The sequence below is a fragment of the Hippocampus bargibanti genome, linkage group LG01 (assembly GCF_051943395.1).
Source record: "Hippocampus bargibanti isolate YZ-2025 linkage group LG01, ASM5194339v1, whole genome shotgun sequence".
Taxonomy (NCBI): Eukaryota; Metazoa; Chordata; class Actinopteri; order Syngnathiformes; family Syngnathidae; genus Hippocampus; species Hippocampus bargibanti.
Window position 1 is genome coordinate 11,423,215 of NC_142734.1, and position 24,870 is coordinate 11,448,084.

Below are 24,870 nucleotides of genomic sequence, written 5' to 3' on the forward strand. Positions count from 1 at the left end.
CACGACAGTAACACTGCTGGCAAAAAAAAAAAACCCATAACATGAATTGTGATGAACAAAACTACATTCTATTGCCTCATACTTTGACATGTAAATACTGTATGTCTTTGTGACCACATTCATTCATTCATTCATTCATTCATTCATTCATCTTTCAGACCGCTTAATCCTTACGAGGGTTACGGGTGTGCTGGAGACTATCCCAGCTATTTTCGGGCATTAGGCGGACCCCCTGAATTGGTTGCCAGCCGATCGCAGGGCACACAGAGACAAACAACCTTTGTGACAACAGAGCTTTGCAAAACATCAGATTTTATTTTTCTCTTTGCAGCAGTCATTTTTCGTTGCCGCATACAGGTGTCAAAAGTACATTGGTTTCAACATATTCCAAATGTGATGTTGTGTTCAGCATCTTTTCTCCATCACAATCTATTAGCGTTGTTTGTTGTGTGCAACTCAGAGAAACAGTGTCATTGTTTGCATGTGGTGCATGCCATCATTCACATCAGTCCCCACAGACCAGCTGGAAATTATATATATATATATATATATATATATATATATATACACACACACACAGTAAAAGGGCGGCCGGGTAGTCGAGTGGTTAGCACAACGGCTTCACAGTGCAGAGGTCGCCGGTTCGCGTCCCGGTTCGGCCTCCCTGTGTGGAGTTTGCATGTTCTCCCCGGACCCGCGTGAGTTTTCTCCGGGTCCTCCGGTTTCCTCCCACACTCCAAAAACATGCATGGCAGGCAGATTGACCACTCCAAATTGTCCCTAGGTGTGAGTGTGAGAGTGACTGTTGTACGTCTTTGTGTGCCCTGCGATAGGCTGGCAACCAATTCGGGGTGTCCCCCGCCTCGTGCCCGAAGACAGCTGAGATAGGCACCAGCAACCCCCGCGACCCTAATGAGGAATAAGCGGTACGGAAAATGAGATGAGATATACAGTAAAGTCTCGTTATATCGATCGATATTCTCGGGTGTCGGAAAAAATATCGATATAACCGGACTATCGATATATCATGTAAATTTTCTCCTTGCGTTCATAGAAATATATATATATATATATATAACCGATATATATATATATATATATATATATATCGGTTATATATATATATATATATATATATATATATATATATATATATATATATATATATATATATATATATATATATATATATATATATATATATATATATAGAGAGAGAGAGAGAGAGAGAGAGAGAGAGAGAGAGAGAGAGAGAGAGTATGTGAGTATGTACGTATGTATATGTATATATATATATATATATATATATATATATTTTTTTTTTTTTTTATTTGTGATTCCCAGATAGAGCAGCTGAAACTGGAGCTGAACAGGAAGGAGCCTGAGATGCAGGCGCTGCAGACCAAACTGGAAATGTTAGCCAATCAGAACTCAGACTGCAAGCAACACATCGATGTGCTTAAAGAGTCCCTTAACGCGAAGGAGCAACGTGCCAATACGCTGCAGACAGAGGTTGGTTGACATGTAAGCACAGGTGCAAAGAAATACATACATTCTCACAATTAGACTGTTCAAGATTAAAGCTGTCAAATGACTAAAATAGGAGGCCAACTTTGAAGTCTCTAAACTTGATGGCTGTGATTTTATCTGCGGTATGAACGATGAAGGTTTCATGAACGGAGATGGTGTGCATGTGAAAGCAGGGAGCATTTAACATTTTTCTCCATCACTCTCAAGACTTGGAACTGATACTTTAGATCTCCCTGTTCCCCCGTTGAGAGTGGTCTGCTAAATTTGTCCAGTCATCATTACAGGAAGCAATTTGGGCCAAAATGAGGCCTAATTGGCCATACATGCGTCAGGAATTTTGGCTCTTGTCGTGAATACATCATACTTATAGGGGACTGGTTTCAGTAGGTGGTTTAGATTTCAGGGGTGGTTTGGTGAAAACTTTTATGTCTCAACCTTCTCCCTCCCCCGAGCCAATGAACAAGATGACAGTGTAGACATAATTTAAATACTCTGAAGAATGTATTCATAGGTTGATAGAACCACATTTTTAGACTTTGAGTTTTGATGTACCATTCCTCATACTTTACAACGGGTGATAATTATTACCACAAATGTTTGTATAATTACGTGAAGTTGATGTCAAATTCATCCCACGAGTACTTGAAGGGTTTGAGGTCATTGTGCATTGTTTAAAAAAATGTGTCGTTTTATTTTTAATTCTTAACATATTGATTAATAAGTTGATTGATCAAGCTGTGTGTCACGTGACATGTGCATTCAGTCACAATTCTTGATGATCATTATTCCACCATTGCAGTGGCATTATGCTTGACTGAAACACCCTGTAAAATATCTAGCTTGTTATATGTTTTATTTATTTTCTTTGTGTGGGGTGTAACTAATATGGCATGTGACACATTTTTTGGACCTTGCCCACAAAATAAGAACAGGAGTGTCTTTGTTGGTGTCAGTGGTTATCTGATGCAATTGTGACTTGAAATTACTAGCTAGCTATGTCTACACCCCCAAAATGTATCTTCCTGCCGGATAGACCGCTGCCATCGCCGCATTCGCGCATGTCACACAAAGTACTTTAAAAACGCGTGGATGGTGGAAATATTTGAACTGGTGTCTTGGGATGGGTCTGGCTGAGTCGGCCTGCTGGAATATATATCAGCCACCTGAGGTTTAAGGACGGATATATTTTCACATATCAAACATCTAGTTTTACTTAGGCATAAGAAAGATGCTCCATGAAATAGCATCCATTTTCCAGGTCATAGAAAGTAATACTTGATTGAGACTTGACAGTTGAGGTGTGCGTGGTTGCAGCACATTCAGCTAATATGGCCATAGCGTTTGAGAGCAATGACAATGGCTTGAATTTTTACAATTGCGATGCCTCATTTTGCATATGTGCTGCTGTATTATTAGTTTTTTTTTTCTCATACTCGCAGGGATGTTAGCTACAATCTTATTCGTGGTGTGTAAAATTTAAGACATTCATTTTTCTCTTTGCAGGGACTTGAAATTTCATTTTGATTAAGTACTAATATAAATAATGATTTCATACTGAAACAATGATATATAATTAATTCTAATACCACTGAAGATGGGTGCATAGAATCGCAGGGCATGTAATTGGATATGATAGGATCACTAAATTGGCACAGTGTTAAGCACAAACATACAAAACACACCCACTCTCTGGGCTGATTGCTTGGTTCTCATCGCTGTCCGGTCTCGAGAGGATTTTCTCTTGCTATTGAAGTCACATTTTCCCAGCTTGAGAACGTCTTGAGTTTCTGCAGCTAAGTGGGCAAACCCCAGGAACGGTGAAGCTATTTAGGGCATTTGGGGCCAAGTATTGCCCTGAAATCCACTGTTCCCTGTCGATCACTCACCCATTCTCACAGGACCTCCCTTGTAGCTCATTCATCTCATTCGCTTAAACAGTACCGTGTATTTATCCTTACTTCTCCTCATTGCATCTTTTTTTTTTTTTTTACTCAAACGAAACATCATATCCACACCAGTCAACTGTGTAAGTGTTCTTGCCAATTGTGGTGCATATGATTGACAGTAATCGTGCACAATGGCTCATAGGAGCAACACTTGAAGCAGCAAATACTCTTAAAGCAGTTAATGTTTTTTTCAGTCAGTGTTGAGGACAGTTTCCACATGGCCCCGTTTGTATGCATGTGAAGACAAGTGTACTTGTCGGAAATATTGATTGTGAGTACGGGTTTGAGGTTTTGCGGCCTGTCTGAAGAAACCAAGACAAAATACAGATATATGTGTCCTTCCTGCAGTGATTATAACTACATAGTTGAAACTGTACACCTGCCGATCAGGTGACCTGACAGTGAGCCTACATATTTAAACAGCCCAGGAAACGTGAATAACCCCTTTCAAATGGATGGATGGATGTATAAATAGAATTATACAACATCAACAACGTATGTTAGCTACCTCAAACTGGCTGATTTTTTTAGGTGGTCTTTCCTTGTTCTTGCACCTGAAGGATGGTAAAAGCAACTATTGAGGCCAAGAAAATACGATTTCAGCCTGGCAAAATGCCTCCACAGAGACCTCCCTCTTATATCTCCCTGTCTTGTTCTCTTCTTTCCTGTTCGTTTGCTTATGTCAGTCATTTTAACCAGTGCCTGAACTGACTTAGAATAAAGAATCCCCAGTGTCAAAAGCAGATGGATAATCTCCTAAACCCGAAGGGAGGTTTTGTAGGTTTCAAGAGATCAGAGGAATAACCACATGCATCAACTTGCCTTTTTAGTTTTTATTCTGCATTGTTTGGCGTGTACAAATTGCCAACCTTAATCTTTTAGCTAATACAAAAAAAAAAACCCTGCCTTTGTTAGCCACATTATGATTCACTGATGCGTCAAATGGACCACAAACTACAGTGATTCCTCGTCTTACGAACGCTTTAGCTAACAAACGTTTCACCTTAATATAATCTTGGCATACAAACTATTGTTCAGGAAACACATGGAGCACCACAATGAGTGATGTGTCGTTCTCGAACGAGTCGGTTCTTGGAGCTCCTAACAAGGAGCTGAAAATGGCAGCCAGCTTTTTTCCCCCTTTATTCCCTGCCCCCGGTCTTCGGTTAAAGCCACATGTGATTACGTCTGTGTAAGCTCTCAGTCGTACAGGAGTGGTCCATCGATGAAAAGGTTTCTCCGGCCGTCATCTGTACTTCTTTGAAGGTGTCGGACGTTTCGCTTCTTATCCAAGAAACTTCGTCAGCAAACAAAAGTGAGTTTGCTGACGAAGTTTCTTGGATAAGAAGCGAAACCACACGTGATTAGTCAAGATTCGTGGTAGAGGAGGGAAGAGACACACACACGCAGCAGTGAGCGCGGGGTAGGGGTTACAGAAACAGAAACACATACACAAAAGGGAGACGACATAGCTTGAAACAAAAAAACAAGAGAGAAAATAAACAAAAGTGAAAAGGTGAGAAGATGGATAGAAATCACAGTGAAATTTGGACATGTTTCAACTTTATTGATAGTTCAAAGGCAGAGTGTAGACTGCAAGGTTAATATATCCCATCAATCAGGCTCCACAAATAACCTGCACAAGACATCTGTATAATTTGAAGAGTATATCCAAGCAAGGGAACCAGGTATTAATTAAGTTTCTAGTGTGTCTGCCTGCATCTGTTGTTGTTGCAATATCACAACTTCTAAGATGTACAACCCAGTGCACCTTGAGACACTTTATGCAAAAAGCTATCCATTCCATCAAGCCATCAAAGACCATCACAAAGGTAAATAAAATGACTTTATTATACTGTAAAGTTTATTTCATTAATTAGAATACCACATCACATTTATTATACATAAAATAAGGTATATTGTGTGTAGTTATAAGGCTTATTTAGTTGAAAATTATGTGTATGGTGACCTGGGAACGGATTATTCTCATTTTAATGGTTTCCTATGATAAATTAATGTTTGTAATACACACTTTTCACCTAACACAGACTGTTTGGGAACCAATTAAGTTCGTAGGCCAAGGTATCACTGTATTGCCAAAAGAAGACTTAAACAATGTCAGATGTATTTTATTTTATTTTGTGCTTTAACTATGGATAGCTGGTATCTGCAGCCTGCATGATTACACAATACATGAAATATCACGGCAAATCAAAACAGGTATGAGGCTGTTATTTATGTATTTTTCCCTGTGTGCATGTATGCTGAACAGAATGCTAATTTGCATAGTCATGTGCAAAATATACATTCCAACATTGTTGACCGAATCAATATATATATAAATGATAATCTCTTTGGTGATGGATCCCATGTGTGTCCTTTTGTAGAACCTCTTCAATGTCTAAACACACTGAAGATCAAGAAAACACACACATGCACACTAACAATAGCTTGGCTCTAGCCGCTATCAGATGAAGGCTTCTGCAATGGCCAGAAACAACACGTGGCGTTCTTTTCCTCACAGTCTTTCTTACTTGAGGGTCTCACCGTTTTACTTGACCCTGTAACTGCAAAAATTCATATTCACACACGAGCAAACTTGCAGGCATAAAAAGACAATGATACAGCACCACAAATGTTCTCTCACTAGGGAATACATTTCTTGAGGGTCTCACTGTTTTTCTTGACTCTGTAACTGCAAAAGTTCACCTACACACACGAGTAAACTTGCAGGCGATAAAGACAATAATACAGGGCCGCAAATGTTCTCTCACCAAGGAGTACATTTCTTTCTGTTCTTCTACTGAAAGCAAATAAGCAAAAATATATAGTGTGGACATTTTCTTCTCACTCCACGGGTTGAAATGGAACAGTTATTTCAAAGAATCGCAAACTTTCAACTAGGTCACCCGCTGACATTAATATGCAGGGAAGGAACATGATTACCAGACAGGAAGCCTTTAAATTTGTAATCTCTATGGTATAGCGGTGCTGATGATCCCTAGTGTGAAAAACAAAATTTGGGAGTGTTTTATGATCCACATTGTGATGTATGCATACCTTTTGTTTCATGTGTTTCCTGAGATGAAAAGACAAATGCACAAATTGTCAAATGAGAACAAAATGAGAAAAAATACAAAGTAGCCCAAAAGTAAAAAGGGGAGCAAACAAACAATGAAACAATTCATGTTCTTATTTACAACAGATTCTTTTGTTACAGTGTTTTTTAGGTGTTCAATTACCTGACATGTTTCTGACAGGTTTGAATCTGTTGTAAATTAGATATCAAGTAGACAGGATGAACTTAACACAACTAATTCATTTTCTTCTCGCACGATGATCAAAATTCATATTCAAAGAAGGACCACTTGATTAGTTGATGAGGGGAAACATTTTCTTGGTATGCATGCACACCCCATGTGTCTGTCAATGCTGTAAGACAAGGGTCGGGAACCTTTTTGACTAAGAGAGCCATAAAAGTAAAATATTTAGAAATGTTTTTCAGTGAGAGCCACACGCACGCAAGCGCGCGCGCACACACGGGCGTGCGCGCAAATACAAACGCATGCATGCGTGCGCTTACACACACGCACGCGCGGCCACTTTTCAACAAAATGTCAGAATGTATTATTTAAAATAACTTTGTGATAGTACTCACCGTTCACATGAATGGTTTTCCATTCCTCGTGATTGGTAAAAATCCAGGCAAACGATCGGAATGAAATTCAACTTGCCGGTCCAGAGGTGAAGTTACTGCTAGCTTGCCTGCACACGACTCATAAGCTTCCACACTTGCTATCTGCAATATCTTCTCGCAGAAGTATATTTATGCTAACGTTAACATGGGGCTTGGTAAAATGTCTGACATTCGACTGTTTCATCGATGGTATTGTTTCATTGCAAATTAGAATCCGAACCTTTTCTCTCCTCAAAGGTGAACCTCCGGTGCATTCAATCTTGTGTACTCGTTGGGCTCATTTAAAGGGGCCTTTACCTGTTTCAACATGGCGGCCAGTATCATCCAATCAAAATGGCGCTTTCGGCCAACTGCAGCCACAACAGGAAATGAACGGCGAAAAAAAACGAGAATATGTATTTAGTTTTATCGGGGAGCAATATGCAATCATCAAAAGAGCCATATATGGCTCGCGAGCCATAGGTTCCCGACCCCTGCTGTAAGAGGACATGAATGGATGGAGACTGTGAGCTTTCATCACTTTGCTGCTGTGAAATGTAAATTTCTCCACTACGAGACGAATAAAGGCAAATCCAATCCAATCCAAAGTGACAGCTTGCTTCTACTTACTCCCTTTGTGCCACAAATCCAGCCACATTTATACACCATGACAGACTTTCATGCCTTGACAGAAAACATTAATTTGTCGATGCGACCTGCATGGGTGTGTATGCCTGTCAGCAACGGCATGCGTTATGTCTGTGTTTTTCTTGTTCCCTCCGTAGGCAAATAGCTGTGTTTCCTGGATTTTATGTGACACAACAGACTTTGCCGTGGTCCGTTACGCTCGTGTCCCTCACATACAGGCCTAACAGTTCGATAAACGCTTTTGAAATAACAGATTTGCTCAAATGACCTTTAATTGGTGAATAAAACAAAGTATTCATCAGAATCAGAAAACCTTTTATTCGTCCCACAATGGGGAAATTAGCAGTCCACAGCAGCAATTTGAAAGGGAAGTGGGGTGGGGGATGAAAGGATAGAAAACAAGATATTATAAGCATAGTAAAATAAAAATGCCAACTGTATACTGTAAATGTGCAAAACCGTTTCACAAAAAAACAGTACATGGTGCAATATATATATTAAAATTATTTCAGACATGATTTGATTATTTTAACAATGGTCACCAATCACTTACAAAGGTAAAAAAAAAAAGTATCTATATCTATCCATCCAGCGATTTCATCTCTCATGATTTTACATTTAACTCTGTTTTCAAATTACTTCGAAGAAACTTCGACAAAATCACAATGTCCCATCATGAGTTAGCTCCTTTTGGTTGCGTTGCATTGGTGAGCGATTTGGGTCAGTTAATGTCTCAAATATGGGACAAGACAAGCTTATCGGAATCATGCAAAGACGTTGATAATGTTTTTCAAAAGAAAAGATAGTTCTTCCGGTTCTCTCAAACTAAGATGTGGGCTTAGTCCCTCAAACATTTGATGACTCATCCAAATCAACTAAAGGATATGGTTCTAATTGTGGGAGGATAACCCACTTAGCTCACATCTGAGTTTATTCTCAAAACTGATGCGTTAACGGGAGTCTTGGAAAATATTTTAATTAATCTCCAAAAGATTGCATGATGCAGTGCAATAAAAAAGGTTTTAAAAATGATTATGCAACACAGTATTTTGTTTTTTCTTGAAGTTCCTCGGCTAAGCGTTTGCAGGTTTGTTTGAACAGGCCTTGTTGCACAATTAAGCGGGGGGGGGAAAGTCAAGAAATGTTTTATGTTGAGGTTACTTTTTAATATCACAAAAGCTGACGTTTCACAGCGGGTGTAGCCATTTCGTATCCACTTTAGATCCTTTGTTGTATGTTTTTACACTCATTGAAAGGTTATGGGTGATTAAAATGTTATATTGGAATCTTTGCGGCGTATTAGGAATGTTTTTCAGTTTTTCCCAAACCGAATCTTTAGCCTCCTGGCTAGAAATGCCACACTTACTATGTAAACTGCTTCAGCGTCCATTGGGCTTGGCTCACCGTGGCCTTCCCAATGTCTCTGGTTCTGCTGTCTTGACTGTGGTCGACCCATATAGTCCCGAGTTTTTTATTGCGGTCCGGAACCCACTTCGGGCCTGATACCATTGCAGATTTTGCTGCCAGAAAAAACTTTTATGATGAAATCTGAGGCAGGAAAAAGGGAGGTGAGGACAAACAGAGACAATGTTTTCTTTAAGCCTCTCTTTCACTTAACTAACCCCTGTCCAGAATACACATTTGGCTGTCTTTGAAAGAAAGAGGAAGTCAGCTCAAGTGGTTGTCAGTGGCAAACATTAGTAGATGTTTTCCCAAGTAATACCAATGATTCCAACTGTTAGGCATATTGCAACCACAAAATCTTGAACATATTTGAATGATTTGATTTGTCGGATTAATTGATATCTCTTCTTTAAAGGACAACCGACGCCTCCCTACAAGTTTTGTCCATAATTTGTAAAATCACTTCAAATGACTTCTACTGGGCGTATTTTACAAAGATTCCACCGCATATAGCTATATTTTACGTTTTAAGACTGGCACTGAATATTCCGGAAGTCTTGTTTTTGAGTTGGTGACGATTCCTGACGTCATGTCACAGAAGGAACACCACTGACCGAGAAAATGACACACAATGCATTTTGCGGTACTTTGTTTGGTCTGAAAACTTCGTGTTGATCCGTGTTGATGGCGAAAATAGAAGGAAAACACATAAATAACGCGATGGTGAATCGTTGTGTGTTGCACCAAGACAACTATTTGATATTCTCTGACAATTTCAAAGCAGACAAATCAGCCCATTTCCAACGGAGTTTGGCACCATCTTCTGCATTTTCTGGGTGCTACATTTCTGTCCAGATGCCTCGAAATGACAGGGAATAGCGTCTTTAATCGATTGCAAACATTTATGATTTCCTATTCAGAACTATTCGAATCATATTCATAAGTGGATGAGTAACAAGAAAGCATCTTCTCCGAATCTGGAGCCATTGTTTTGATTCTCGAGCAAGGCAAGACGTCTTGGAGTGACGTCACGAACTGGGGGGAACTTTCTGAAAATGTCCAAATTGCAGATCAATTTTTTGCAGATTAAGCACACTTTAAGTCATTTTTATTGGTGTTTTCCATTTGACTAAAAATATCAGCCTGCGTGTTTTGGGTATTTTAGATGCTATAAAACGTTTTTCTGATGTCAGTTAGGGAGCAAAAAAGTGGTGTCGGTTGTCCTTTAAAGACAAACTTCCCTCACATTATTTTCTTATATGTGATCGTCAAGCATCTGTCAGGCCGACACACTTCGAAAACAGCAGGCAAGATGTGATTTGACATGACCTCCAGTTTGCAGCTGAAAACGACTTTGTCCAGAATGCATTAAAATATATGAATTATTCTAGAGAATTCATATTCCATTGATTCATCAGTGTACCATGTTTTTACAAGTGCAGACACGCATACAATATTGGATTTGCCTTTATTAGTCTCGCAGTGGAGAAATTTACATTTCACAGAAGCAAAGGAGTCCAAAGATGGCGCCCGAGTAGGCAGCCGTCAGCAAGTGCTCTCATGAGCCTTGCTTTTTTTGTTGGTTTTGTCTTCTTTTTGTGTTTTCTTTTGTCACTTTGTGTTGTTGTGCGTCGTGTGGAACGGATACGGGTTGTTTTTCAGCATTTTTGGCCACGGCATTCATCAAGGAGGAGACTGTGCTGAGCGGTTGCGCCTTTTCGGCAGCATGAATATGCCAGTGCTGTTTTTGAATGGGAGGAATGTTGGTGCCATTCGACTGTCATCGCTGGACACCACAGGGGCCATTGTGCTTTTTTGCGACTGTAATGGGCAGTATCTTCACAGCCCCACTTTGTTCAGCGGAAGGTCGGTGCTGTTGGACAGTCTGCGGCTGGATGGATACATGGCTTGAGGAGCCCGCGATAAGAAGGAAGGAGCGGCAGCACAGAGCGCCGATGCATATATGGAACTGTCGGGGTTTGGAATTGAAGCCGATTTATGAGGAACAGGAGATGTGAGGCAATCTCTTTTCGTCAATGGATGCTACAGCTGCGTGTTTGCTTTCAACATTTAGCTTGCAGTCGACGTGCGCGTTGCACCATGATGTCCTTGATCCACTGGTGAGGAGACACTTTGATCCTCTCCCCTTTCACCTGGAACTGCTTTATGTAACAAAGAGGGTACAGAAAGTGCTTAAGATTGGAATGGATGTCTCTGTGTTTTTGTGTTGTCATGTTATTTGTTTTTTTTTTTTGTTCTTTTTTGCTTTTCTACTTTCATTTCTTTTATAACTTTGCTGCTGTGAAATATAAATTTCTCCAATGCGAGACTAATAAAGGCAAATCCAATCCAATCCAAAATTATGAAAGGAATGAAATTAGAAAAACAAAATACTGGAGCTGCTGGCAAGGCAGCCACTCTCGCGGCGCCGTCTTGAAGTCAAAAGAACTAAAAAACTAAATAACAAATAACATGACAACATAAAAACAAAGAGAGTCATTAATTCTTAAGCACTTTCTGAACCCTCTTTGTTACGCGAAGCAGTTCCAGATGAAAGAGGAGAGTATCAAAGTGTCAATATATTCCAGCTTTAAACGTTTTGGGCTTCCGTTTCCTCTTAAACTAGTCAATGTTGGTTAGATGTGTGAAGGAAGGCCAAGAAGAAAAATATAATACTGTGCTGATCATTGTCATCTTTTCGCTGTTAGCAAAGACACAAATGTGTATTTAGCTTTAAAAAGTCTCGCTGATAAAAGCAGCAGTGTTTCATTGTTGACATTCTGCAGCAGAGGGATACATCTGAGGTTTTAGCATTTTGTTTTATTTATTCCTCAATCTCTACTCTCCTTCTCATCTAATTCATCTGGATCCCTTCAGCTCTCTTTACCCATCTCAGTTTCGCTTGTTACACTTCGCTGTCTGGCAGTTGTCGGTGCTCTTTGAGGGTATTAGCAAGGTGTCCTTATTGTACTATCCCAGCTTAGTGGGCCGCTGCAGGTGAGAGTGGGGATTTCCTGTTCAGCCTCTCCCGAACATTCTTGCTAAATTGCTCCTTTCCAGGTGGAATTTGAGGGCAGCGGTGCTCTTTGCACTCATGTTGCAGACCCCGAAGTTAAGCGCATATTGATGTGAACACACTTATAGACCCAAGGTGCAAGGATTAGTGGTGTCATCTGTTTTTTGTGAGTACTTGTGTGTGTGTGTGTGTGTGTGTGTGTGTGTGTGTGTGTGTGTGTGTGTGTGTGTGTGTGTGTGTGTGTGTGTGTGCGTGTGCGTGTGTGTGTGTGTGTGTGTGTGTGTGTGTGTGTGTGTGTGTGTGTGTGTGTGTTTGAAAGGCTGGACAGAACTTGGCTGGGTTCTCTGACTATTGTCTGCAAGCGTAGCAATATAAGACATGTTGCACCATCTGACACGGAGGGGGGCAGACCTGCTTGTAAAGCTACTTCTTGAGAGGAAAGCATTGCGCCTTCCACCAGTGTGCTCTTTTTTGTTAAAGAATCTGGAAAACATAAGCTTGGGTCAGTGAGCCTTAATGGAAGTTAATAAACCAAAACAAAAAACAACGTTGTAGTTTTATAATCTCAGAGATGCTGTCACAGATGAAAGATGCATGTAACCCTCATGACAGCCAGTGAAGTTTTTATGTGGGTGTGTGTGGCTTCCTCACAGCAGGCAGTATGAAGAAGACCGGAAATGTATGTCAAAAAAAGTGTGCGTGTGTTTGTGTGTGTGTAAAGTGTGTAGACAGTAAGATCTTTGGCAGCTCTGGCCATAATCACACCCACAAACGATTTTATTTTTCTGGCACAAAGTTGAGTGTGTACTACTTTTAAAAGTCAACATGTCCATCAAAGTAAAACATTTTCATCACTTATTTCATGTAGACCACCCAAGGTCACAAGTAGTGCAGACAATGCCATTCTAGTTTTGTTGTTGTTAAAGTCTTTCCTTATCTTGAAAGTTCTGCACATGTCTTCCACTCACAAATGATACTTCATGCAAGCAGTTTGGCCCTCCACATTGCAATCAGTTATATGTTTCTAACTATTTTAGGCAGATGCTCTCAGGGTGCGTTTGGAAGAAAAAGAGCAGTTCTTGACAAAGAAGAATAAGCAGCTTCAGGACCTGACTGATGAAAAGAGCACCCTCACAGGAGAAATCAGAGACATGAAAGATATGTTGGACGTCAAAGAGAGGAAAGTCAAGGTCCTCCAGAAAAAGGTAGGTGCATCTATAAAGCACAGTCATGACAGAGTCACACAATGTAAAGAACAAATTTTGATATTCAGATATATATTCAGATATCCCAAATCCTCATTAACCACAATGATATTAGCCATTCTTCGCAAAGGATAAAGATAATATGTATACATCTTTCTCTATGTCTCACTTCAAGTGGTGCAACACCACCACTGCGATGTTGTTCGTAAGTCAGTCTATGGCTTTTCCCACTAAATATTAAATGCATGAAGTTGGTGGACCTAAATCTAAAGTGACATGAAGTAGTTGTTTTAAACACTGCACACAAGGTATAATGATTTTGAATATTTAGTTTGACAGTAAACTTTAAGACGTGGCAATAAATACACTGAGGTCTGCTGTCAACTTCCTTGTTTCTTTTCATGTCCTCAATTTCTCTCTCTGTCTCACCTTACACCCACCTTGGTGCTTTTAATTGAGAAGCGTCTCCAAAGGCCACATGTTGTTTTATCAGCCTCTGTGTGTTTGGATATATTTATGATACAGTAAAGTCTCGTTATATCGATATTCTCGGGAGTCCAAAAAATATCGATATAACCGGGACTATCGATATATCCGACCCTGCGCGCATGTAATTTTCTCCTTGCGTGCATAGAAATAGTATCGTAATAAGCGGTACTATCGATATAACGAGACTTTACTGTATTAATATTTAATACTCTCTCAGACCCTCGAGTGTGTCCTTCTGTGTAGTGTGCAGTCGATGTGCACATAACACTGAATATGAAACTTGCGATGATTACTACTTGCAGGTTTATTCACGGACAAAATGGTACATTGAATTTAATCACATGCATTTTGTCAAGCGGACACGTGAAATAATAATATCTGGATCCAGATATCTTTTTTTCACATGGCTACATAGCTACTTAAAAAATCTATCCAGATCTTATTGTGTGGAGTCACTAGACTAAAAAAGTACATAAACACTTTGTTTTTCAGTATGCGATTGAAATAAATTTTGTTTGGTTAAAAAAGTTTCCCTGGGCCAGAAAATGGGATAGCTAATTTTGCAATTGACAATATAGTTAACTACAGTGAGACCTCAACTTGCGAACTTAATTGGTTCCCAGACAGAGTGTGTAAGGCGAAAAGTGTATATCTCTTTTTTTTTTGCCCATAGGAAACCATTAAAATGGGAATAATCCATTCCCGGGTTTCCATAAAATATACTTTTCAACTAAATAAGCCTTAAAACTACACACAACATACCTTATTCAATGAATAATAAATGTGCCATTGTATTGCAATGAAAGAAATACACTGCATTGTATCATGAATTCACTTTATTAACATTTGTGATGGTTATTGATGGCTTGATGGAATGGCGTTGGAGGTGAAAGGGAATTGCTCTTTGGAAAGAGAGGCGCATTACATGAGGACTGTAATTAAAGAAATAAACTGTGCTGTAAAATAAAGTTTTATTTACCTTTTTGATGGTTACCTTTTTGACTGAGAGCTTACACAGACCTTTTTGATGGTTGTTGATGGCTTATGGAAGGAGAGTCACCTTCCATAAGGACTGTTGGTAACGTCTGTGTAAGCTCTCAGTCGTACAGGAGTGGTCCATCGATGAAAAGGTTTCTTCAGCCGTCATCTGTACAAATTTGAAGGTTTCGGAAGTTTTGCCTCCTATCCAAGAGGCTTCGTCAGCGAACTAAAGTCTGACTGGTTGTATCAGCCCTATTTATATATCCCTAATGTCCAGACATGGCGGCGCCGGACACAGCTATGATAAGTCCCTACTCTCAGGTTGGGGGGAGCAGAGGACCACTCCCTGTGGCCCACTGATTGTTCCTAAATTCCTGACTAACGACTGGCCTATTTGCCCCACTCAAACCGGTATCACCTCATCAGCATTACGAATGTTGCCTTACCTGTTTTGCCTAGGCAGGCTATTGTATGAACGATCCAAATTGAACCTCACCCCACCAGTTTTATAAGAATCGCTTCTTTTACCCCCCTTTCAAACCATCTATGTTCTTTCGCTAAGATTTTAACCTCATTGTCGTCAAATGAGTGGTTGCGAGCTTTTAGGTGCAAATGTACTGCCGATTGAGGCCCACTTGTATTATCCCGGCGATGTTGATAAAGTCTTTTTTTGAGAATTTGTTGAGTCTCCCCAATGTACTGCTCTTTACAATTTTCATTATTACAATGTATTGAATAAACTACATTACTTTGTTTTTCATTTGGTAGCCTATCTTTTGGATGCACAAATTTTTGCCTTAACGTATTTATCGGTTTGAAATAAGTAGGAATTTTGTGTTGCCAAAGGACTCTGTAATTTTTCAGAAACTCCTGCAATGTAAGGTACTGCTACTCCTCTCCTTTTTGTATCTTGAGAATTTTTGGTTTCATTCCCTATTCTTTCTTTGTGACATTTGTTGAATGACCACTGAGGGTACCCACAGTGCTCTCCTGATATGTTTTGACTGCTTTTCTCTACCTTCAATGCTAGTTGGTATTAGTTTAGCCCTATGCTGGAGGGTTCTGATAACTCCTAGTTTGTGTTGTATAGGGTGGTTAGAGTCAAAAAGTAAGTATTGGTCAGTGTGCGTAGCCTTGCTAAAGACTTCTGTTTTTAGCGCTCTGTCCTCTTTTAGAATTACTTTACAATCCAAGAAGGCTAGTTGGTTCTCTTTAATGTCCTCACGAGTAAACTTAATGTTGATGTCTACAGCGTTGAGGTGATCTGTGAAGGATTGAATTTCTTGTTTTTTTAATTATGACAAAAGTATCAAGTACAACCAGTCAGACTTTAGTTCGCTGACGAAGCCTCTTAGATAGGAGGCGAAACGTCCGAATCCTTCAAATTTGTACAGGTGACGGCTGAATAAACCTTCTCATCGACTGTTGGTAACTTAACCTCTGGTGTGGCTTCTCTTCTTTTTTCTTTGGAGACTCCTCATCATTTTTGCTGATTAAAAACCTCTTAATTGACACATGTTGCATTCTGACTTGCATTCTTACGAAGCTGAGGCATCACATTATCGTTCATCATGTTGATGATTGTCATAGCCACCATATTTTCTAGATGGAACTGTTCGATAAAAGCCTGCACATCATTCCACTTTGCCAACATTGCCTTTATGAGCTCACTTGATGCTGCAGCCATCTCCTCCTCACCCCCAGATGTTCTCGAACCATCCGTTGCTGGCTTTAAAATCCTCAGTAAGCGCTGAACTTCCAGGTTTGCGCATGCCGATATTAGCCGTGCTTTCTCCCATAAAATAGCTTTACTCACGCTGTCGCCGGATAGCTGCTTTTCGTTAATCCAAATTAACAGAAGTTTTTCAACTTCTTCGATTGCCCGAGACCGTCGCTTTGAGAGCACGGAAACACCTTTTGCAACAGACGCACCTTTGATGGCTTCTCTGTTCCGGAGAATGGTAGCAATGGTTGACTTAGCATAGCCGTGCTCGGCCACTGAATCACACAAACGTACACCTCGTTCGTGTTTTTCAATTATCTCCTCCTTCTCAGCGACGGTGATTTTATTTTGTGTCTTCTTGGGCTAAACACGAGCCTTTGGTGGTTTTCTTTCGGTCCGTCATAGTAAAATTATCAGCAAAAAGCTCCAAGTAGGCGATCGACGTGTGCATTCAATGAGAGGGGGTGTGGAAAGTAGTGCCGGCTGGAGCGCTGTTCGGTCATGTGCTTCCGCCGAAGATCACTTCGCCAGATCCGAAGGTCGTGTGCTTTGGTGTTCTTCCGCCGAAGATTACTCCACCAGCCGTGGTGGGTGTGTATTATGAAAATAGTGCGTATTATAAGGTGTAATTTTCATAAATTTGACGTTCGTAAGACGAAAAGTTCATAAGATAAGGTTTTTGTAAGTTGAGGTCTCACTGTATATTTATTCACTCATGGTCCACTCACATCTTGTGATGTTTGATGTGTTATGTAATGATGTGTTATATAACTTTACAGTAGTCCTATTTAAATTTGTGTATCTATCAATCTGTGGATGTTTCTTTTTTTATTAAGATTCACTCTGTATTTTTGGGATGCTCTGCTATGTGCTCTCTGTTCCCTCTCATTTTGTGTCTGCGACAGACAATTACAGTGTGTAAGATCTTTGATATGAAAGCAGAACTTAAACAAACTAACGGCCAACTGTAGTAATTAGTTGCATTTGTCTTTCATTATTTGTGATCTGTATGTGGTAGCGTTTTGATTTGCAAGGCGCAAATCATGGATTATTCTTCCCTTCAAACTGTTATAGACTCTAGTCTTTAATTTTCAAAGAGCCAATGTTTTTCACTGGGGATGTATAGTATTTATTGACATGCGATAAGCTGGCATATGTCCTTTGGTATATTCAATAATTGATGCTCCATTTACTGAAGTCTTGTGATTATTACTCTAATATTTAAAACAAAGTCGCCGTATCTACCATATAGAGCATTACAATATTATGTATCGAGCATTACAATATTCAAGCCTACAGGCTCTTCTGACTGGACTCCCTCAATAGCCAGCCTAATCAAGCCTGCCATCCATCTTTTGTTAAAATGCTAATATTCTCTGCCATGAGTGTCAACTTCAAAATAAAAGCAATACAAATAATAGTGCACATGAACAGCAATGCCTTATTTATTTTAAATTAGCCCTTTGAAGTATTTGGTGGCTAACTTGACTTTGAATTGAGGCAGGCCTGACCGGTGCGAAAAACCATGTTGTCGGATTGAGATGCAATATTCAATTTCCTGTGCTCATGTGCACCCCTGTGGCTAAAATTCACGGAATGGTTTAAGGATACTCGGGTCAACAAATCAAACATGGTGGATCAGCAGTTAGTGTTATGCTTGGAACAAATCCAGTACATTTTTCAACACTTTAAAGCGATAGTATAATCTGTTTTTTTCCCTGTACATATGAGTAAAGTCTTTTCAAGTATTGCCCATTTTCACTGTCCACCTTTCTTCCGATTAGATTATATTAGCATTTAAATCAAAGTCAAAGTCACCTTTATTGTCAAATATGCTAATATGCATGACATACAGCACAGATGAAATTACTTACTGAATTAGCAGCGAGATTGGAACACACACTTTTAATGCACTTGAGATGACACAGTAGGAGGCTGTCTGTGAATTATTTCTATATTATGCCAGAATATAATGTACTGCATTTCATCTGTTAAACTCATGTTCTAAAGGTATTTGACATGAAATTTTGGAATGGTGAAGAGCTGTACTTCAACCCCTCATTTGTGCTGTACTCGTTGCTTAATAGAGCAAGGGATATGTTACTTGCTAATATTTATTTCTTGTCCCAGGAGACGACTGGCAGTGTTTCCGACTGGCCCCGCCATGGCCAGCCACTCTGATTTATAGCGTGGCACCATGATGTCATTGCTTTAGTTTGAGCCTCTGTTTCATTTTCATAGTTAAAGGCCAAATTTAACCAAGAGTAATGAGCAACTGTTCTTTAAGTGAGCAAATGAATGTGAATTTGCAAGGTTTCGTCCTTCTTATTTTTGGTGGTGGGTTGGGGGTTGAGGTTCCCATATCACCACGGGAAACAGTGGGAGCTCTGTTGGAACCCCTTCGACTATGTGAGCGTGACCAATGCATAATGATGTATTTATTTATTTATTTATTTATTTATTTATTTATTTATTTTCATTTGGGTTTCTTTCCACTCTTAGCTCCTCTCTTTCACCAGGGGCGTGGTTGCGGAGGCACAGAGTCAGAGACGGTTGTGGTGCGGTCTTGGCATGCATGTGTTATTCATGTTCAAACATTGTGGTCATCTCAATCCATATTCATGATTTCAAAAAGCCGAGCTTTGTGCGTGGAAGTATAGTATCCACTATCAGCTTCCCTCCCGATGGCAACCGCAGACGGCAGCTCCAGTTACCTCTGCCTTGGCTGCACTCACTGGACATGGAAAAAAAAAATAAAAATAATAAAAAAAAAATATATATATATATATATATATATATATATATATATATATATATATATATATATATATATATATATATATATATATATATATATATATCAAACAAAATGCACATTTGCATATAGATCCCTGAGTATGGCCCATTCATTCCTGAATGGTGGAACATTGGGTTTTGTTGTTTGTGCAGAACTCAATTCGGAATATACTCCAATATAGACTTTATTTACTGTGATCCACAAACATTATTCGTAAAATTAGACAGAATCTAAGTAGATTTTGGAATACAAGGTGGTAATTGCTGTGCTCTCTCTTGTATTTTATTATATTTTGCAGCTCTCTGACTTGACATCTTTTTGAAAGAGTTGTCATCAGTTTGTTTCTCTCTTTCTCAAAAGGGTAATATTTGAAATATTTTTTTTTCATACTTATTATGTAAATGTACGTCAAGTTGTCTTTGGCGGGAATCCAATCCTTTTATTTTAGGTTGATTACATGGACTCCAGAGAAGAACTTGCAGAGTCCATGAAGCTGAATTTGTAAGATTATGCCATCTCAATGGATGATTCTCTGTATTCAACTTTGATGTTGGAAACGTGTCACAGAAAAGCCAATTTGTGGTATCAGTAGACATTTTGCAAAACACTCGGGTTGGAGAATTACCCACAGAGCCAGATACGTTGTGGGCTGCCTTTGAGGTCTTCCAGCTAAGTGATTGAATGTGTGTATCAGCTGTACTTCTTAGATGGTCTGAGATAACGCTGAACTCTCCACATTCATTTCTGCTGCCGTGAAGTCCACCCACGTCTTTCATCCTAATGGATTCCATCTGACCCATCAGGGCAAGGACACACGGCTGCAGATAAGCTTGCCGTAGCTGGAGAAGTTCCGGCAAAAAGCTTGTGATACTCCCTCTCCACCCCTCAAATCTTGTCTCCCTCGACTGCTCCTATCAACAATCACACTGGGTTCATGTTGAGAGCCCGTGGCTGACTGATTGGAGCCATGCAGGCTCCACATCACTCAGCACAGACCTAAAGTTGGGCTGCGTGTCAGGCTACAGCTATCCAAGTCCATCTTCTGCCTGACCAAAACACCTGCACTTGACTTCACCAAATTGCACACATTGAAAGACTTATGCACTTGATGAAAATCTGACTATCCTGATAATGACAAACCATATCTCAAGCTCACATGCTTTGACAACTTTCTCACATCCAACACAAATTGTTGGGGGTCTTACATATTTAGGAAGATGACATTTGATCTGTCTTGTAAAACTAAAGTTGTGGCGCTCTACATCTGTGGTGGGTAACATTTCCTTACTGGCTTTCTATCCACTCCCAACAAAAAAGAAAAAAAAATACTAATGGCACAGGGTGCAGGAGAATCAGGCAACAGGCTAATTACACAGCAATTACCATAGCATTCTGCAGCTGAAAGGGGACTCGAAATATGGTCTTGAGCCTAAAGAGCAGAGACATGACTCAACTTAGCCAAAACACACAGACACACACGGTCAGGTAGAGCTTGGCTCACACAAGTACAATCTGTCTTTATACAAAAGCTGAAGCTTTTCCTCCCTGCTCGTTGTGCTCGGCAGAAGAAACTCCCCCTATGCTTATCTATTACTCTGTGTGTGTGCTTCACATGTGTCTTACTTTATAATTAGTATGTATGGATCCAACAGAGTGTCTGGAGAGGAGGAGGAGGACTTTGTGATGTTGTGGTGCCATGTGCAGTGCTGTGACCAGACAGCAAAGATTTCCAATGACAATCAAAGCTTGACTAGTTTTCGGTTGATGTTTCACCATTCTGCCAAAGTACAGCAATATAGCACCAACAACTGCCAAAGAGACCATACTCAATGTCGGAAGTATCAGTGGCTGGTTTAGGCAGCATCCATGAGGCACTGATACCTTAAAATAAGGTAGGCATCGGCCTGATAACTGATGCCGTGCAGGTATCGGTACATGCCCATCCCTGATGTAAAATGTAGCGCATAGAGAATAAACATTTGAGAAATTCCAGTGCAAGTAATTCAAGGTAAAACAAACGAACAACTCACTTCACACACCAACAAGTGAGCAATTCAAAAAGCAATTGGTGTAGTGCAGAGATGTCAAAGTCAAGACCCGAGGGCCAAATCTGGCCCACCACATCCTTTTATTCGGCTCCGAAAGCAAATCGAGCATGCCAAATGCCATGATGCCTGTTAAAGTCCGAGCCAAAATCTCAAATTGTCGTATGTAAACCACAGGAACATTCATTCTTTTTTACTTCAAATTTTAAAACTAGTCATTCATCAATTTGTTGTGTGCTTTGTATGTAATAGGTGGAGGGGATTAACAATTCTAATGGCTTCCCCATATTCTTAACGGCCCCTGAGAGGAAACCGCAACTCCAATATGGTCCGCGGCAAAAAAAAAATGACTTTGACACCCTTGGTCTAGCGCAGGGGTCGGAAAACTTTTTGACTTGCGGGCCACAATGGGTTCTAAAATTTGACAGTGGGGCCGGGCCAGGAGCATTTGGAGGGAGTTTTTGGGCCGGATATACGAAACCTAAAGCATTCAATGTAGTGTGTGCCAACCTCATAGCACAGTAAGAACACTACAACCCAATTTATTAACTGTCTTTCAAATGTGAAAAATAGCCCTCATCAGTTAATAAATATGTCTCAAGGAATATGCAAGATATGACATTTACATACTAATTCACAGATACTGGGAGGAGGAAATGGAAATAGATTAAAATAACATATGCACTGTGATTTATCAAGATTGTGTCTGTTTTTATTAAGTTTCAATCGAAGGTGCAAAGTTAAAGAAAACAACATTTATTGAAAAATGGAATCACTTTCAACATTCAAAACATATTATTACACAACGAAATACTCAAGCTCAATAATATCTACTTATGTTAAACTCCGCAAAATCATCCGACTGTCGTGACCGCGCCTATACAAACTCGCCACGGATGCCCTCGCCTTCACGCGCAAACAGTACATGTGTATCGTTGTCAAGCACCCAGACATGGGCTACTTGCTGTTGAAATTTGCATACTCGGCACGGCAGCCAATCAGAAGCCTGCTTCGTGCTTCGGACTTTCCCAAGTGTTATAAGGTTGTGCATTTGCATATCCTTTTCCAAAATAGATGCACAGAACCTCAGGCCAGAAGAATGGTTCAAAAGTAACTAACAAAGTTTGCGACACTACAAAACGTAAACTTTCATTATACCGTGACTGTAAAGTGTACTTGAGAGTTATGAAAGGCGCTTAGTGGGTTGTAGCAGACAACGCAATGCAAATATTGCATTGTGCTCCATGACGACAAATAACTGGAGCAAAATCTTCAGCCACGGATAATTACCGTAAATTAAGCAAGGTAGCATTTGTGGTAGGTACAGCCTTAATTAAAACAAATAATTATATTTTGCAACAATGTTTTTTTTTTTTTTTTTTTTTTTGCGATTTCTTGTCATATTGTTTTTCAATTTGTGAAGAATGTAGCAGGCAGCTTTTTGGCCGGGTAGGCAACTTTTCAGAGTTGGCTGCCCTGTTGTCCGCTAACTTTTTGCCATGACTTTCAGACACACACTGTTTTTACTATAATTTGGACAAGTTCGGAGGGCCGGATTAAGCAGCCTAACGGGCCGGATGTGGCCCGCGGGCCGTAGTTTGCCCATGTCTGGTCTAGCGAGTTGGTACTGAAGAGTTTGTGGATGCTATGCTCAAGTCCAACTCTGATGGGGAAGTCTACAGCCATTGCAGATTGTAGTCTGCATGGGTTCAGTTCCCACTCAGTGATGGTGTGAATGTTTTTCTCTCAATGTGACCTACGCCAAGGTTAAGTTTCCCTTTTTCCCAAAGTCAGATGGCATTGGCCCAGTTCCGCTTACCCCCTTACCCTCATAAACAAGCTAAAAATGGAAGGACAGAAGCAGGGTAAAAGTGTCAATTTAAATCCATTGCTCCTTCATTTTGCTTTGAAGGTAATTATTGGTTTCTCATGTTAGCCCACACTTAGGTCGGTGTCCTCCCACATTACAAAAATCATACATATGTGGATGGTTAATTGAAGACTAAATTGTTCATCAGGGTGAATGTGAACCACAATGAAAAAAGGAAGGATCGATGGATTGTATTTACGGCTGTATGCACTGACTTTCTCGCTCTCTTCCTGCTTGTTGAATCAACATGCTCAGTGCTTGGATGGATGATACATACAGTATGAGTATGACTCTCTCAGCCGCACAACGTAGGTGATCATGGGTTGCAATTTCCTGTGTGTCACCATGACCTTTTGCATTACCAGTCAATGAGTCAGTAGTTTGTTCTGTTCTTTCAGTTTCTTTTTTCCCAAGAATGCAAAGTAGTTAGCTTTGTGCTGCTTTAATTTGGAAGCGGGATCATGCTAGAACTATAAAGCATGTGTTGGATGAATGATGAAAAAAATAGAACAAAACGAAAAACAGTCATTCTTTATCATTTGTTATTATTTGCTGTTAGCCGCACAGTCCAATTTCATAGGAATGTGATAACTTCGAGATTTGTTGGTGTTTACAAAGTGGTCACCGGGGGGCGACAGTTCACATATTATTACAGCGCTCAAAGTCCCAGGAACAGATGGCTGTGAGAAGTGATTGAGGGACAGGGGGTTAAACGAAGGCCATACTGAAAAGGTGATCGTCTGCCCTGAGCTTCATGAGTGAATTGTGTGTTCCTTTGAAAACACACATCTGAAAGCTTTCAAGCGGGAGGACGTTTTTGGTTATTGATTACTGTACGAATCAAAACGCCAGAATGGCCAAAGATGGGACGAGCATGCAGGTGAATGCATGTGCACTGGTGGGTGAGTGCGCGTGTGTTTGTATGTGTATGTATTTGCCTGCTTTGCTTTAATCACGGAATGCACAGTATCAAAGGCTACTATACACTTTGTAGGGTCAGAATTCAGTGTGAGTGACTATGACCTACATTTCTCCAGAGAAGTCCTCCATCAATTATGACATTTTCTTCGGTTGTTGTCCTTTGGAAGTGAACATCGACAGTAAGTGCACGTCGGTTATGTCAACACCAGCCGTTTTGCATGACCAATTGTTTCGAAGGGGAGATGAATGAAGATGTTGTCAAATTTTCTGGGAAAAAGCGATATCATGAGAACTATTGCCCAAATAATTGTAAAGCTAAGGTGGTCACGTTCCATCCGAACCTCCTCAGTGTTCTGCTTAAATAATTCTTCCGGAGGTCACTGAGTTCTTGTTCTTTCTTTGGATGGAAGACATATGGGTCAACTGAGTTTGTGGTTCTCCTCTGGAACATGTTGCTTTTGAGTCACAGTGTGTTTGCCAGGAGCACATTTTCAACAGCTTTTCACTCATTCCGTCAAACTGAGCTCTAATAACAATGTTACTAACAAACTATAACCACAATGCAATAGTAAGCGAGTGATCATTCTGCAGTGCAGCTGATCATTTTGTTAAATGTTAT

At 40.1% G+C, this 24,870-nt stretch overlaps 1 protein-coding gene across 1 annotated transcript in view; it reads left to right on the plus strand.

The window, feature by feature from the left end:
* LOC148903084 (ERC protein 2-like) overlaps nucleotides 1-24,870 on the plus strand; it is a 189,666-nt gene that overhangs the window by 8,513 nt on the left and 156,283 nt on the right. Inside the window, exons 3-4 of the mRNA XM_088996190.1 lie at nucleotides 1,345-1,512; nucleotides 13,258-13,425. Coding sequence (XP_088852316.1) covers nucleotides 1,345-1,512; nucleotides 13,258-13,425 — 336 coding nt within the window. The remainder of the gene's footprint in view (nucleotides 1-1,344; nucleotides 1,513-13,257; nucleotides 13,426-24,870) is intronic.